The sequence below is a fragment of the Miniopterus natalensis genome, chromosome 5 (genome assembly GCF_054644295.1).
Source record: "Miniopterus natalensis isolate mMinNat1 chromosome 5, mMinNat1.hap1, whole genome shotgun sequence".
Lineage (NCBI taxonomy): Eukaryota > Metazoa > Chordata > Mammalia > Chiroptera > Miniopteridae > Miniopterus > Miniopterus natalensis.
The window spans coordinates 87,175,795-87,189,890 of record NC_142085.1 but is presented as its reverse complement, the minus strand read 5'-3'; the positions used below and the strand labels follow the sequence as shown (position 1 = coordinate 87,189,890).

General features: G+C 44.9%; 1 protein-coding gene across 4 annotated transcripts in view; it reads right to left on the bottom strand.

Moving 5' to 3' along the window:
- Nucleotides 1-309: 309 nt before the first annotated feature.
- TULP4 (TUB like protein 4) overlaps nucleotides 310-14,096 on the bottom strand; it is a 147,212-nt gene continuing 133,425 nt past the window's right edge. For all 4 annotated transcript variants that reach the window (XM_087817714.1, XM_087817716.1, XM_016200695.2 and 1 more), the window contains 3 exons: nucleotides 11,572-11,715; nucleotides 6,333-8,821; nucleotides 310-5,095 (listed from right to left, as the gene is read on the bottom strand). In XM_087817714.1, coding sequence (XP_087673840.1) covers nucleotides 4,979-5,095; nucleotides 6,333-8,821; nucleotides 11,572-11,715 — 2,750 coding nt within the window. In that variant the 3' untranslated portion in view covers nucleotides 310-4,978. The remainder of the gene's footprint in view (nucleotides 5,096-6,332; nucleotides 8,822-11,571; nucleotides 11,716-14,096) is intronic.

The window sequence follows — 14,096 nt, the reverse complement described above, 5'->3', positions numbered from 1 at the left end:
AATTGTTCAAAACCTAGTTTTGGTAAGTGTCCCACAAAGTAGCAGAGGTGTTGGTGCATTTAGCACCTCTGACTTTGTAGGTGCGATGACAGCTGCATCCTGAGTGGGTCCTCCTTAAACAAATGAAAAAGCAAACACAAAATCAAACCAATTCATCAGGAAGATAGCACAACCCTTGACCTCTCAGAAAGAGGGATGACAGTAAATCTCAGGGTGTTAACCATTGGCAGTCACCCAGGGATCAAAGAAGCAATTGGAGGGTGGGGTCAGGCCAATGGAGAGTGGTGGTTTCTGCACACAAGCAATTGATTTGGGTTTTTTTTGATCTGCAAAATTTTATTAAGCAATAGCTGGACAACTCTTACGACTTCAAATCATCAAGAAAAAAATAAGGAGATTAATCCATCTCAATAATAAAGACAGAGAATAACTTGGACAAACCACACCACTTTGAATGCAAACCATGAATGCCTTCTAGAACACCTCCCTCACAATCTAATACACAAAATACGTAAGAAGAGCGGCAAATCAAGGTGAGCTCATTAGAATGCAATTGAGAATCTCAAAAGATCTTGCTTGGAAAGTAAAACAAAGCAGGATGCTGAACTGAAAACATACAAACCAACACCAGAGGAACTGAGGCACACAGGGCAGTGCACCATCCCCAAGGTGTGGACAAGGACATGCTGGTGGTCTGGTTTGGTCTGAGACCTGTGCACCTGCATCGTGCACTTACAGTTAAAAAAAAAAAAAGAAGAAAGAAAATGCCAGTAGTAATAAACTCAGAAATTATGTCCAAATTTACAGTACCAAAATAATGCATTTATAAAAAAATGCAAAAACAATACCCCTTTGGTAAATACAGTGCCTTTTTCAGTCAAATGCATAACCCATGCTTTTCTACAACACGAAAAAAAATTTTTATCTACAATAAATGAGATCTTAGAACCCTCCCCCTCCCCTTTAAAAGAACTTGTAAACAGGAAATGTAGGTACAAATAAAGTTACAAGAAAATTGCACAAAGCCAAAGAAATGAAAACAAAATAAGCCACAACCCTTCAGACTTTTCTCAGCCGAAGATAAAATACACAAATGGTGAAGTTTTGAGCTGTGTGCTATTACAAAACCCCAGGAGCTCAGACAACATTTTTGACACATTTTGTCTCAACTAACTTGTTCACAACCATTGACTTGGCCAAGTGATTGATGGGCCACACAGGGACACAAAGGGCTCCTTTTCCAGAAACCTACACTTGAAGGTAGCGTTAACACTGCAGAGCACGCTCAAGAATTCAAGACGGCCTAGGCCTACACTCCTTTGTCTTTTTTCAACCCACTCGATGGTCTTTGGGGCATGTGGTGAGTTACTTTAGGGTTATTCTCAAGGATGGCCACTGAGCAGGGCATACTCGTGGGGAGGCTCCTCTGTCTTATCTGGAGCCAGTGCTTTTGTGTAATTTTATGAAAACGAACACTATTCCAGACGCATTTTTCTAGAGGTGAATGTTCTGAAGATATTATTTTAAATGCCCTGATTTACATTCAGAAGACAGCTCATTAACATGGAAAAGAAACATTTCTCTACAAGAGGCAATGTTTTGAAACATACCTTCCGAGTGTGTAAAGTGGAGCCATAGGTCACATTTTGAGCCCTCAGGCTTTTAGAGTGGGACGGAAGTTTAGAAGATTGTCCAGGTCATCCCTTTCATCTTATAGATGGACAAATGGAGGCTCAAGGCCATCCTCCAACTCTGTGGAGGAGCAGGCTCGATTCTGGGTTCCTAACTTTCTGCTCTGATTACAGGATGAATGTACACATTTTCCCATGTCTTCCTGGGACATTCGACGAGGGAGCAATGGGCATGGATGAAAAATACTAACCTGCACAATCCTGACGTCTACTGCCATTCGAGCTTTGACATTTCCTGCTTCTTTTGCACCAATTTTTTCAGAATATACATTCAGTGGATGGACTGTATACAAATCTTTGCCTTTGGTTTGATGAGGTTAGAGTTAAGACAAATTTAAAATTGTTTTTTATGTTTGTTAATATACTGCTTCCTTCAAAAAGGCATGGATTTTTTACGTAGTTGACTGTTTACTGGGCTAATATTTTTATATGTAGAGATTCAATGAGGTATCTTAATATTCATAAATTGCTACCAATAAGCATAAAGTATGTAGAATTCTGCTGCTTAAAGTACTGACTTTAGCAGTACTTAACAAATTGAAACTGAATGAATGAAAACAATGTTTAAAATAAGTAAAGCCATCACCATTAACTTAAAAGACACCGCACTGCTGCAGACATCTGTTTAAATAGATCTGGCATCTGAAATTACCTGCTCCTTTGGGCCTGTTGAGCAGGGCGGGGCAGCGCTGCTCATTCAGAGGCTCACTCATGTGTGCGAAACATCCAAGACGGAGGTCTCTGTCTCCACGTGGGCAAATGCCTTTTGGGGAATGGGCTAAGAATTTAGTAAAGTTGGTTAATTATTTGCTACAAATACATTATCTTCACACATGTATTTGGAGCATTAATTCCAAGGATTTCCCCCTATATTTGCTCTTATTAAGAGAAGTCCTAAAAAGTACTCCCCCTTTTATATCTCAAAAACCAACCAGAATTTTAAAAACTGACTTATTACTAATAATTCCTTCCTTTGCTACTCCCATTCTAATAAGTCTCTTCTCATTTCATAGAGCCTTTTGTTTTTAATTAAAAACAAAATTTTCAAAAGAAGGGGAAATATTTTAGGATCTGTTATCTCAAAGAAATCTCCTTTGTATATAATCAGTACCACAAAAAGCAGAAAAAAAAAACTTTTAAAGGATTAACAGACATGTTTGCCCCATTAGAAAATTTACAAACTGTCCAGCAAAAACCCCCTCTCATATCCTCTTTATTTCCTGCAGCAAAATATACTGCTACCAAGGAAGTCGTTATAAACATACTACTTTTCTAAATAAATTATAACATGGGCATAACTCACCAGTACATAGTAATAAAGTAATTCCTAAGAACACTATTAAAGCAAGATAAATAATTATCTCTTGGACAATACAACAGAATTGCATTTAAATTATTTTAGAAATAGGCTATAATGATATTGCACAACTAATAATAACCACTGAAACAACATATCAAGCTACAAAAACTCACATAAAAGAATTATATAAATCTGAATACATTATTAAATTCTTTTTGGAAGAATTTACCCACCAAAGAATCTGGTTAAATATTTTAAAATATAAGATGGGAAGCTCTGGTATTGACTGGGAGATGTCCTTCACCATATTTAAAAATCTTATCTGTGTTTCTTTGGGGGCTAGAGAGAATGGTGGGTCATGGATGTCACCTTGCTCTGTGAAAGGAATGGGGCAGTTCCTTTTCTAAGTTTTAAGCCAAAACAGGGAATTAAAAACATATTTTTAAACCAAAACGTGGAATTAAGAAATTTTTTGAAAATAATTTTTCTGTATTATTTTCCACTTTTCTGTTTTCAAACAAAATCCAAATGTAGGTTAGTTCTTGTGCTCCTGCCCTAAACAACATCGCAGACGAGAGCAATGAAGTGGGTCTTGCCACCGGGGCTAAACACTGCCCAAGGTGTCCCCTGAGCACGGGGTGAGGTGGGAAAAGATAATCACAGTGGACTTTTTTTTTTTTTTTTCAATTAACCAGCAGTAGTCAGCCAACTACCTTAAATCCTTCAGTTTTAACTGTGCTGTCTCAGAGGGTCATCTCCTCTGTGAACAGTCTGTACAGTGAATAAATTGTTTTCCTGGAGAAGACTGTGGGACTTCTGTGAAAGGTTGACTATAACTCTACCTCTTAATACCCTGGTAAATGCTTAAAAATTTTTGCTTACATTTCTAATCTGTTGAAAAACATTTCTAGTCAATTGAATTTTAACATAGCTGAGAAGAGGAAAGGAGTACTTTTAAATCAGTATCGTCAGCATTTTTAGAAAAAGTGTAGAACATTGCTGTCTGATGGGAAGGATGTCTGCTGTCACACTTCCAGACTCAACAGTAAAGAGAGAGGGAATACATGTTACTATTCAGCAAGCGGGTACCCAGTACCTGGCTCTAGCCCCCCCCTCCCCCACTGGGACCTTTCCACATTTCTCTCCTACTTTCACCTCGTCAGTCAAACTGAACCTATGGAATTTTGACATATTATAAAACTAGTGGAATCTTCAATGTAAACATCCTCCAGAGAGGAGCATAGCCCTTGTACTGTTTCAAGTCACACTATGTTAAGTCGCCCATGTGACCATGTGCAGGAGATTCCTTCTCACCTATCATCTCTTCCCCCACATCATCAGGAACATATCATATCCATACCTGGTAAGAGCGCCCCAGTAGAAAGCCTACTTTTATTAGTCAAATAGTGCATTTGCCAAAATACCCTTCATTAATCAAGTCACCTTTGGGGGAGTAACATAACATAACATATGTGAATTAAATGTCCCCTCAAGAGAACCTGTACTTTCAGGATTTTTGGTGTGTTTTTAAAGAGGTTTTTTCTTTTACACTAGTGATGCTGTGAAGATGGGAAGAATGCACACTCCTTAAATCTAAAAGAAGAACAGGCTACAAGGCAGTCTGTCTTCCCTCTGAGGATCCCTCATCCGTAGCTGACATAAGCAAACCCAGTGGAACATTACCATAAGCAAGTATGTTTCCCAAAAAAACACCACCAGGTGCCTGGCACCTTTGCTTCCAAATACTTCTCTCCTGTATTGTTTTGTTTGATTAAAAAGAAAGACAGACAATAAAGAATAAAAAAGCCCAAACAAACGACAACGCTAAAGGTCAGTGCCCTCTCCTGGGCCTGATAAGACTTTTCCAGTTTGCTCTTGTGTTCTGGTCTCCCAGACACCCAGGTCCCATGTGGGCTCCTCTAGCATCTGCAATCAGACCTCTCTGAAAAGGCTCCTTTGTCTCTTTCTGCTCGCCAAGTCAGGCTCTTCACTTGAGGCGCTGAGTCACGTTGGCCAGGGCAACTGCGAAGGCCTGCACAGCTGAGAAGGGGTACTGGAAGTCCAGAATGTACGCATTGCCATCGATCCTTCCAAACTGCATCACCTGGAGGGGGGGCATTGAAGCGAAGACATTAAAGGAAAAGGTGGGAGAGGGCAACTAGGTCTGTGCGGCTCCTGATGGAGGCAGATAGCATGATCTAAGGAGGTATTTTTGCCAACAAAAGTGACTCTGGCAGGTTTCTACATCTAACTACGAGTTTGTCAGAAACAAAGGAATGGATGAACATGTTAAACAACACAGTGGGGAGACAGTGAGCAAAATGCAGGGCATGGGAAGCTCCACAGGTCAAATGAAGTGGTTTCCTCACCAAGGAAACAGACGGGAAAAAAATAAAAAAAAGAATCTATAAGCTGAAAGAGGTGTGAGAGAAATATCAATTGTAATTGTCAAATGTCACTGCTCAGAGAGGGAGAGAACACAGCACACCTCCTTCCCATCATGCTCATCTCCCGAGCTTGCTTTCCTCTGTCATTTCAGTACTTGCAGTGACCATTACATAATTGTGACATTATATTAATGTTTTTTGTTTAAAGTTTTTCTTCCATTTTTGTAAACTCCATGAGGACAGGGCCTTTCGGTTTTCCTCAATGCTCTAATTTCTGTACTTATAGCAGTTAGAACTGTATTTATAAAGAGGAAGTAGTCCAGATTGGCCCATGGGCCATAGTTTGCCAACTCCTGGCTCAGAAGCTTGCCAGGCATATAGCAGGTGCATTAATGAAAGTGGGATTTAAATATGAGAGGTGAAAGGAATTCCCAGGATGGTGGAGAAGGGTAGTCCCAGAACAACAGCTATGCAGCCGGGCTGGAGCAAGAGTTCTGGGTTAGAGCAGGAAGAACTGACAAATTACCCACTGTGTTTAACTGTACTAAGAAGAGATGTACATCTTGCTACAGAACCGGGGAGTGACTTAACAATAAACATGTAGAGAAATAAGCAAACACAACTGAGTAATAATTATGTCTAGGAAAAATACCCCATACAATAAAAAAGGGATTGAAATGAAATCCTACTACGTGGCTCAGGTGTGAAACATATTTATTGGCAGAACTAGGTAATGGGTGACTACTGATTTAACTAAGAAAAGTAGAGGTGGGGGATTCACACCAGTGAACCTCAATTGGCCCCATCTAAGAGGATTAGTTGTTTTCCACATTTCCCAGGTGGCCTTTGGAAAATGTTCCTCAAAGGCCAAAGCACTGGGACCCTTTGCCTGGTTTTAAAAACCCACAGAGATCAGGAAGTCACGATTCTGGCCAGGTCCTGGGATACCCTTACCTGCCGCCCCTCCAGCTCGATCTGGAAGTTCTTGGCTGACTCCTGGGTCACGCGCCCCCCAAAGTCCAGCTGGTACACCTGGGTGGCCTCGTTCCAGAGGGGTTGCTTGTTGGCCATGACATACACGAAGCCCTGGCTGCCCAGCCGCCCATCCTCCCTCTCACTGGCTTTCCGGCACTTAAACTCCTCCAGCTCGCTGGCCGTCCGCAGGCTCCTCTTGCTCTTCCAGCCCTTCTTGCTGCCCTGGCTCTGGTTCATCAGCTCGTCCCCGCTGATGAACAGCTCTGGCTCACTCTCTGAGCTGTCCTGGAACTCATTTGTCTTATTCAACTTCTTCGACTTCAGCTGGTCTTTCTGGCTCTTTGCTTTTTTCTTCTCTCTCCCCAGGCGGGGGCTGGAGATCAGGGAATTAAAGTCACTCAGAGTCCGCGCCTCCTTCCTCACTCTGCCCTCCGTGACGGCCTGGACATTTCCTTCCTCTGCGCGGCTATCCAAGCGCTTCCGGTTCTTCTTTCCGAATTTCTCTGTCCGCTGGGGAACTGGGCTTTCTGTCAGAGACAGGACCTCTTGGAAGTTGTCTGAGGTCTCTACCATCACCTCTGTACCCAGGTGGTTTTGGAGGTCAGTGGGTGGTGGTGGGGACACGAGGGGCTTCTCTACTACCAAGTGTGCCTTGGAGGGGAGAGTGCCCTGGGGGTTCTGCATGGGCGGGCACGCACTGTAGGAATTCCAGGGGTGCAAGGCGATGGATGGCAGCTGTAAACTAGAGCACGTGCTGCTTCCGGGATACATGGGGGGCAAGGTGCAGTAGGACAGGCTGGGAGGGTAGGCCGGCTGCAGGACCACAGTGGGCTCCTGCTGTGCAAACTGTGTGGGGGACAGGGTATCTTTTGGGGAGCAGGGAGCCTGAACTCCTGGCAAAGGGGGGTTGTTATAGCTTCCTGGATAGGGCACTCCTATCCCATAGCCTGTCTGGAAAGTGGCAGTGGGGCTGGTGGGAGACTTGGGGGAGACAAAGGGCACTCGGGACACATCGAGGTGCTGGCTCTGACTTACGACCAGAGGGGGCAGTTTCAGGAGGTTGGGAACTCCAGTCTGTGCTGTCCTTTCCTGAGGCACCCAAATGTCCTCCCCCAGCATGGGGTCCCACTGGTAAGGGGGTGGCCGTTTCACAGCCACAGCAGCTTCAGGCAGTGCTGGGTGCCTCAGGGGCTTCTCCACAGGACAGTGCTGGGCGAGCGCCTCGTCCTCAGTGAATGCTGAGTTGACATAGTCGGTGCGCTCGCGGGCACCATCCGGCGAGCTCAGGAGGCTGTAGGAGGACTGCGAGGCCAGCGGGGAGGTGCCGGCCGCCTGCGCACCCCCGGCGCCCGGCTCGGGCCGCCCGGTTGCACCCCCACCACTGCATTGGCTGCAAGTGTACAGTGCTGCCGGGGGCCGCGAAGGGAACGGCGCTGCGCCCTTGGGCTTGGATGGGTGCTGCAGGGGCGGGTGCTGCGGCAGGGCCCGTGGGGGCTCAGCGGGCGCCGCAGCCTTGAGCACCACCTCGCGGTTATTTCTGCGCAGCGTGGCGTGAATAAGGCCTCCATCCAGCCGCTGCGCTGCGACCCGGCTGGAGGCCAGCGGGCCAGCCAGGTCGGGATAGGGGGGTGGGTCTCCCGTGGGGATGGAGTAGCGTGGGACCGTCAGGCGGTTCAGGGTCGCGCTGGTGCAGGGCTGTGGCACCTTCTTCTCGGTGGCAGTGAGCCTCAGGGTAGCCGAGCTGCCCGGGCCGGGAAGGGTGTAGGTGTTCTGCGAGCAGAGCATCCGCGTCCTAGGCCGGCACACCTCCTCCACGTTGCCGCTGCTGTCGAAGGTGGTGATCCTCTCGTAGCCCAGGGGGGGCTGGTAATGCACTGCCGTGGGGTACAGCGAGAAGTCGCTCTTCTTCAAGCACACGTCGACAGGCGGTGGTGGCGCTGCAGTGGTGGGGGCTGCGGGGATGGTTCCTGGATAGGGGGGTGGGGGATTCAACTTTGCCACCTGGATCTCCTGGGGGGTGCCGAATACCACGGCGTCCCCCTCAGCAGTCAGCTGTGGCGCGGGCCTCAGCGCCTTGGCTGGCTTCTGCAGGTGCTCCTGCTCGCGGTCTCCATGCTCCACCACCGACAGCTGGACGGGCCCCTGTGCAGGTGGTGGCAGGGATAGCTGCGGAGGATTGGGGATGAGACGGCCCATCTCTACGCCCCCGAAGATCACCTGTCCAGGGTTGGAGTAGCGGTTGGAGCCCGGGTACTGGGTGGCATTCTCACTTGCGTGCTCAGCTGCCCCCACAGCCGTGGTCTGATTGGTCAGGACGTCCAGCTGCACGTTCTGATTGGCCAAGAGGGACTGCACCAGCCCTATGCTCTGCGTGGGGGACATAGCTTGCGCTGAGCTGTGGATGGGTGCGATAGGGATGTTCACGGTACAAGGTGGGTTGTTTTCTGGCACGCCAGATGCTCCCGTCACTGGAGTGAAGTGAAAAAAAAAAACAAAAAACAGGCTGTTTACAAAATAGTGGCACAAAACTGGGTCTGAATAAATAATACCTTTCAATTTATCCAGTCCTTTTGCCTACAAAATGCAATTGTTATAGATGGAGATGTCTTTGCTTGGGGAAAGCTGAACTGTTCACACAAGCTACATAAAGCTTCTCTGGGGTTTCTAGAAGGGCATCCAGGCGATTGGTGGGTCCTACAGGGCAGCCTGCCCTGGGCCATTAGCTAAAGGCATTGTTAGGGCTTTTCAATGAATACATTTTTGAACCTTCTCAATTAGGTACCATGTGTTCCAATCGTACCATGGCAAATACTTAATTGTTTAAAGACACTTTTTACTCATGATATTCCAAGGAGGTTTACCCACGGTCATGGATTGGTCAATGTGGGAGATGCCTGCAGCAAGCAGCAGAGGTGTATCTAAACTTTCTATGTAAATTAAGCTTCTGTTAATAGAAACATGTAAAATGGAGAAACCAATAAAAAGAATCTACAGCAAATCTGCATATTAGGGGAAGGCTCATTTCCTAATTTATCTGCTTTTTAGCATTTCAAACAGTATGTAAGGTGGAGCCACATTGAATAAAATCTGTGAATATATCCTGTCTCTGTGGTGGGAATTTAGGGGCACACACTTGAGCAAAGACCTGCAGACACTGGCAGGTGCTCAGAGCCCCTATTCTCTACTGCCCTGTCTAAAGGGCCCATGGAGCAACTTTGCTTACCTGGGCCTCTCTGAGTGTTGTGTACTGAGGGCTAGTACTGAGCAGGAAATAGAACTGAACAGGATAATTGTAAAGGCTGGCTTTTCACCAGAACTACAGAATGAAGTCAGTTGGTTCACCAAAGCTAAGCCCACCCCTGGTTCCTGTAAGAGATGCCCCCCTTCCCTGATGTAGTCCTCTAGTGAGAGATCTCTCTCGCTGACTCCACGAATCTTGGTCCTGTCTCAAGTTTTCTATTGTCCCTATTCAAACCCCTCTTCCAGATGTTCTTTCATCTGTACGGAATACTGCGGGCAGGCATCATCCCTGCTAAAGGAGAGTCTCTTTGCCATGTCGCCAGCATTAAGTGTAAGTCCTGAGACAAAATGTTCCCTCCTCTTGCTGGGAACCATAGACAGGAATGACAGCAGCAGGAACGGGCTCAGCATCAGAGAGCAGGAAGGGCATTTAGGGGACTGTGTAAGACTTCTAAACCCAAGATTCTGAAAGAGCAGGGGACATGCTATAAGGCTCAAATTTGTGGGGCTTCACCACACTGCAGGTTAATGTGGTTGCAAACATCCCCATTAGGACTGCAGTAGTCTAGAACATGAATTCCATCTATGATGGCTCCTGTCAGAAAGCACAGGACAGATAATTTTACAGGTAAAAACCTGGGCTGAGAGAAGGTAAACCACTCCCCTAAGTTCAGAGCCTAAGTGGGGATGTCCCTCCCTGTCCCATCTCCAGGACCAGAACCCCTGTTTGAGAATGACCAGATACAGGAGAATGTGGCTTTCCTCTGGCTCAGAAACCAGAGATCTTCAGAACCTTGCCTGGATGTAAGCAGAGTCATCTCTATAGTATTTATAAAACTGAAGGTGGACTTTTTTGAGAATAGTTACATATAAATAATCGGCAGACTAATTAGAAATCACTGTAATCTATTAATCAAAATAGAATCCCCCACTAGAAAACACTATAGATATTTGAAAAATTGTAAGCTGGGATTTAAAAAACTTGTATCAGATTTTACCTTTAACTTGGACCAGGCTTCTAATACACTGAGACATGCACTCTGTGTTGGGAGAGAGCTGTTGAAATGTACAGGTTTGGTGTCTGGAGATGCAGCAGGTTTTATATCCCAGGCTTCATGGGCACTCAAGTAACGCCCTGCTTGGAGCAGGGATTAAACGGATGAGGGCCAGCCTGGGGCCAACAAGACTGGGGCTCAGTTCTGATATTATGGAGTCCTGATTAGTTAGTCCTTTAATTTCTCTGTGTCTGTGCACATGACTAAGGGGATGACTGTGAGGATAAAACAAAATGGTAGAAGCGCTCTGCAAAGATGAGGTGGCATGGCCACCTTAGTAGTCCTTGCTCTGGTAGCTTCCCTCTTCCCCAAATGACTGATAGTATGTTACCTTTCTCCTGAGTCGTGCCACCATACCTGCCAACCTTACTGAGGGAGTTACACCTTTCCCAAACCGAGGCAGCAGGCACAACTGATGTGCTGCAATCCTCCTGTAGGTCTTCAAGACAATGGGACCACCACCAGAACACCTGAGAGCTGGACCCGGGCAATGGAGGCTCCCCACTCCGTCCCCTGTCCTTGGAATGTGCACTCCATTTGCCCTTCCCACTCCCAGAAGCTACTGCAAGGATCCAGCCTTGAGACAGAAATGTGGCGTTGAGACTCCCTGGATGGTATATGTGACTGACCCCAGCCAGGGCCTCTACATAAACTATTAAGATACTGGCAGTGGGTGTGGAAATCTATCAGTCTTAAAGCCACCCAAGAAAAGCCTGTTAAGTTCCTTTGCTCATTAAAACTGCCACCTACCCCTCTGGAGTGGTCTGATTCTTTCTTCCGTCTCTCCCTGCCCTCCAAGTAAGGGGCCATTTCAGATTCCACCTGGGAAGCTCCAAGGACGTTGTGAAGCAATAACCACTCTGTCCCATCACAACACACTAAGAGAGGGCTCATGACAAAGTAGGAGACGTGTATGAACACACCTGGTAAATCATCTTCATCTTCACTGAACACATTTGGGTTGAAGACAGGTAAATTCACATAGTCCATGGAAATCTTCCTGACCTCTGGGAGATAGATGGTCATCTGCCGCGGCTGGAGATGCAGGAGGCTGGTTTTATAGATTACTGGTGGGAGGGGAAAGACAGTCAGTAGAAACACAAGGACGACAGCTAAGGTGCCAACAGGGTCACAGCAAGAGAAAGGGGTGGTGGTTTTCCTGATCTGAAGACAGGCTGCACAGGCAGGGCCCAGTCTGAGAGCAGCTCTCCCTGGGCATGACCGGCCACGCAGCCACAGTATGGGTTCAGGGACACCAAATTCTTGGTCTAGCCCAGCCATTTCGCCAATGGTTTGTCTGTAGAACCACACATTTAAAATGTTAAAAACTTATCTTAGACTAAAATTCTTTTTTGGAATGAGCTGGGGTATGATAGATATATATTTTTAAAAACCTTGTTTGTAATCAGAAAGATAATTTAGTGCAAACAGTTGTAATAGCCAGACTGCCAAGCTCAGGACAATCTTGGGCATCCATGGAGCTATTTGAGAAAAACTATGAGATAAGGGGTGACGTGAATCAGGCAGAAATAAAACGCTGCCTTTATTTAGGACTGGATTCTTGTCTTAATGACTTTCAATTTCAATTTCATGATCAGCATAGAGATTTATCAGGAACTTCCACATGGTGTCTTTAAACACTAAGATTAACAGAGATTTTTAAGAGAAAGGCTAGACTGCAACTAAAATATTGAGAGGAGACAAAATAAGTTTAAAAATAATGAGTCTGGCCCTGGCCATGTGGCTCAGTTGGTAAGAGAGTCATCCCGATATGCCAAGGTTGTGGATTCAATCCCGGGTCAGGGCACATACCAGAATCAACCAATGAATGCACAGATGAGTGGAGCAACAAATCAATGTTTCTCTCTCTCTCCCTCTAAAATGAATAAATTAAATAATGATGAATCTGAATTTAAGTTTCACAGTAGGTTAAAATCAGGATGAAATTAAATTGCCTGTAAACTTTCTTTTATGTTTAATACTTTTTCCTGTGAGCCATGAAGAAGTTCTTTTACTACTATTGTTCATTTTTTTGTTTTGTTAAGCCAAATTCTACCTCCACAATTATCAGCTCTAATGCCTGGTGGCTGACTGGCCAACACTCCCACGGCACAGCAAGCCCTCTTTTTTGAAGTACCTTTGTGAGGTTGGAGCTTGGACTGGTGTGGGCTGAGGTGACTTTCCAACCCAGTGGTCATTCCAGGCATTATTCACATGTTCCTCTCTCTTGACCACAGAAGAGTATGAATTTTGGCTTTAAAATTCTGGATGGTTCCATATACCTTAAGAACTAATGTATGAAAAGTGAAATTCTTTGTCATTTAGATTAACAAAGAGAAATAAAATTTAAAATCTCAGGAGGAATTAAAAAAATAACATCAGTTGTCTCCAGGAGAAAAAAAGTAGGTGGCTGGGGGTGAGAATGAGAGAGATTTTACTGTGTTAGACTCCTTTACGTCTTTTGAATTTATTCCATATTTTTAAAATTAAGACATGCAATAAATTAAAAATAAAAAAATTACATGGCCCAATTATTCTAATTGCAGGAAACAAATTATCCAGTATGTGAATAGCATTCGCTTTTAAACCCACCAGAGTGTCAAAGATTTATAATAGGGTGCAATACGTAACATAACTTTCAGAACCCAAGACTTAATTTCCTTTTTTAAGTAGAATCAAGTGGAAAACTATTTTAGCTTGACAAATGAGAATAGCCAAAACACTCTTTAAAAGGGTCAGTGATTAGGACAGGGATTTCTCTGCAGTCACACGGACAGCTTTTGTCTTGAGCACTCAGATTCCTCATGGGAGCAGCACATGGCTCTGAGGCACATACAGGCCACGCCCTTTCATCCTAAGGTCCTTAACTTATTTGTGGGTTTACTCAACACTTGAGGAATAAGGGCAGAATGAAAAGACCCATCAAGCCAATTCTCACCTCCACTCCTTTTTCAGTGTTTATGTAGGCAGATGGCTAAGTTCTCAGCTTGCTGACATGGGAATAATCATAACGTGCACACGCTGATTCTTAGAATCAACTGTACACATCAGCAGGGCACTGCTGAATAACTGAGGAACAGCTTTGTGGTCAGCAGACAGCTTGCGGGTGGTTGAAAACAGTCTAAGATTTGTCTGCATTATGTACAGGGATAGACTACTGTTATTTTTCAAGTCAGTTTTATGTTTTACTTTTATTCCTCTTTTTCTTTTAGCTAAAAAATCTCAAAATGAAAAATCCAAATGCAGCACTATTTAATAAGTCTCTGAAGAGGCAGATATAGCAATGGGTTTTTTTTTATACCTGATTTGCAAGAATAATTTATTTTAAAGGATATAAGAGTGTCTGAAATAACCTTTATATGCAGATTCAGAATTTTTCAAAAACCATTTCTAGTACATTACACAGAGCACAGTCAAGAAAGGGGCCACTAGCCACGGGTGAACCCTG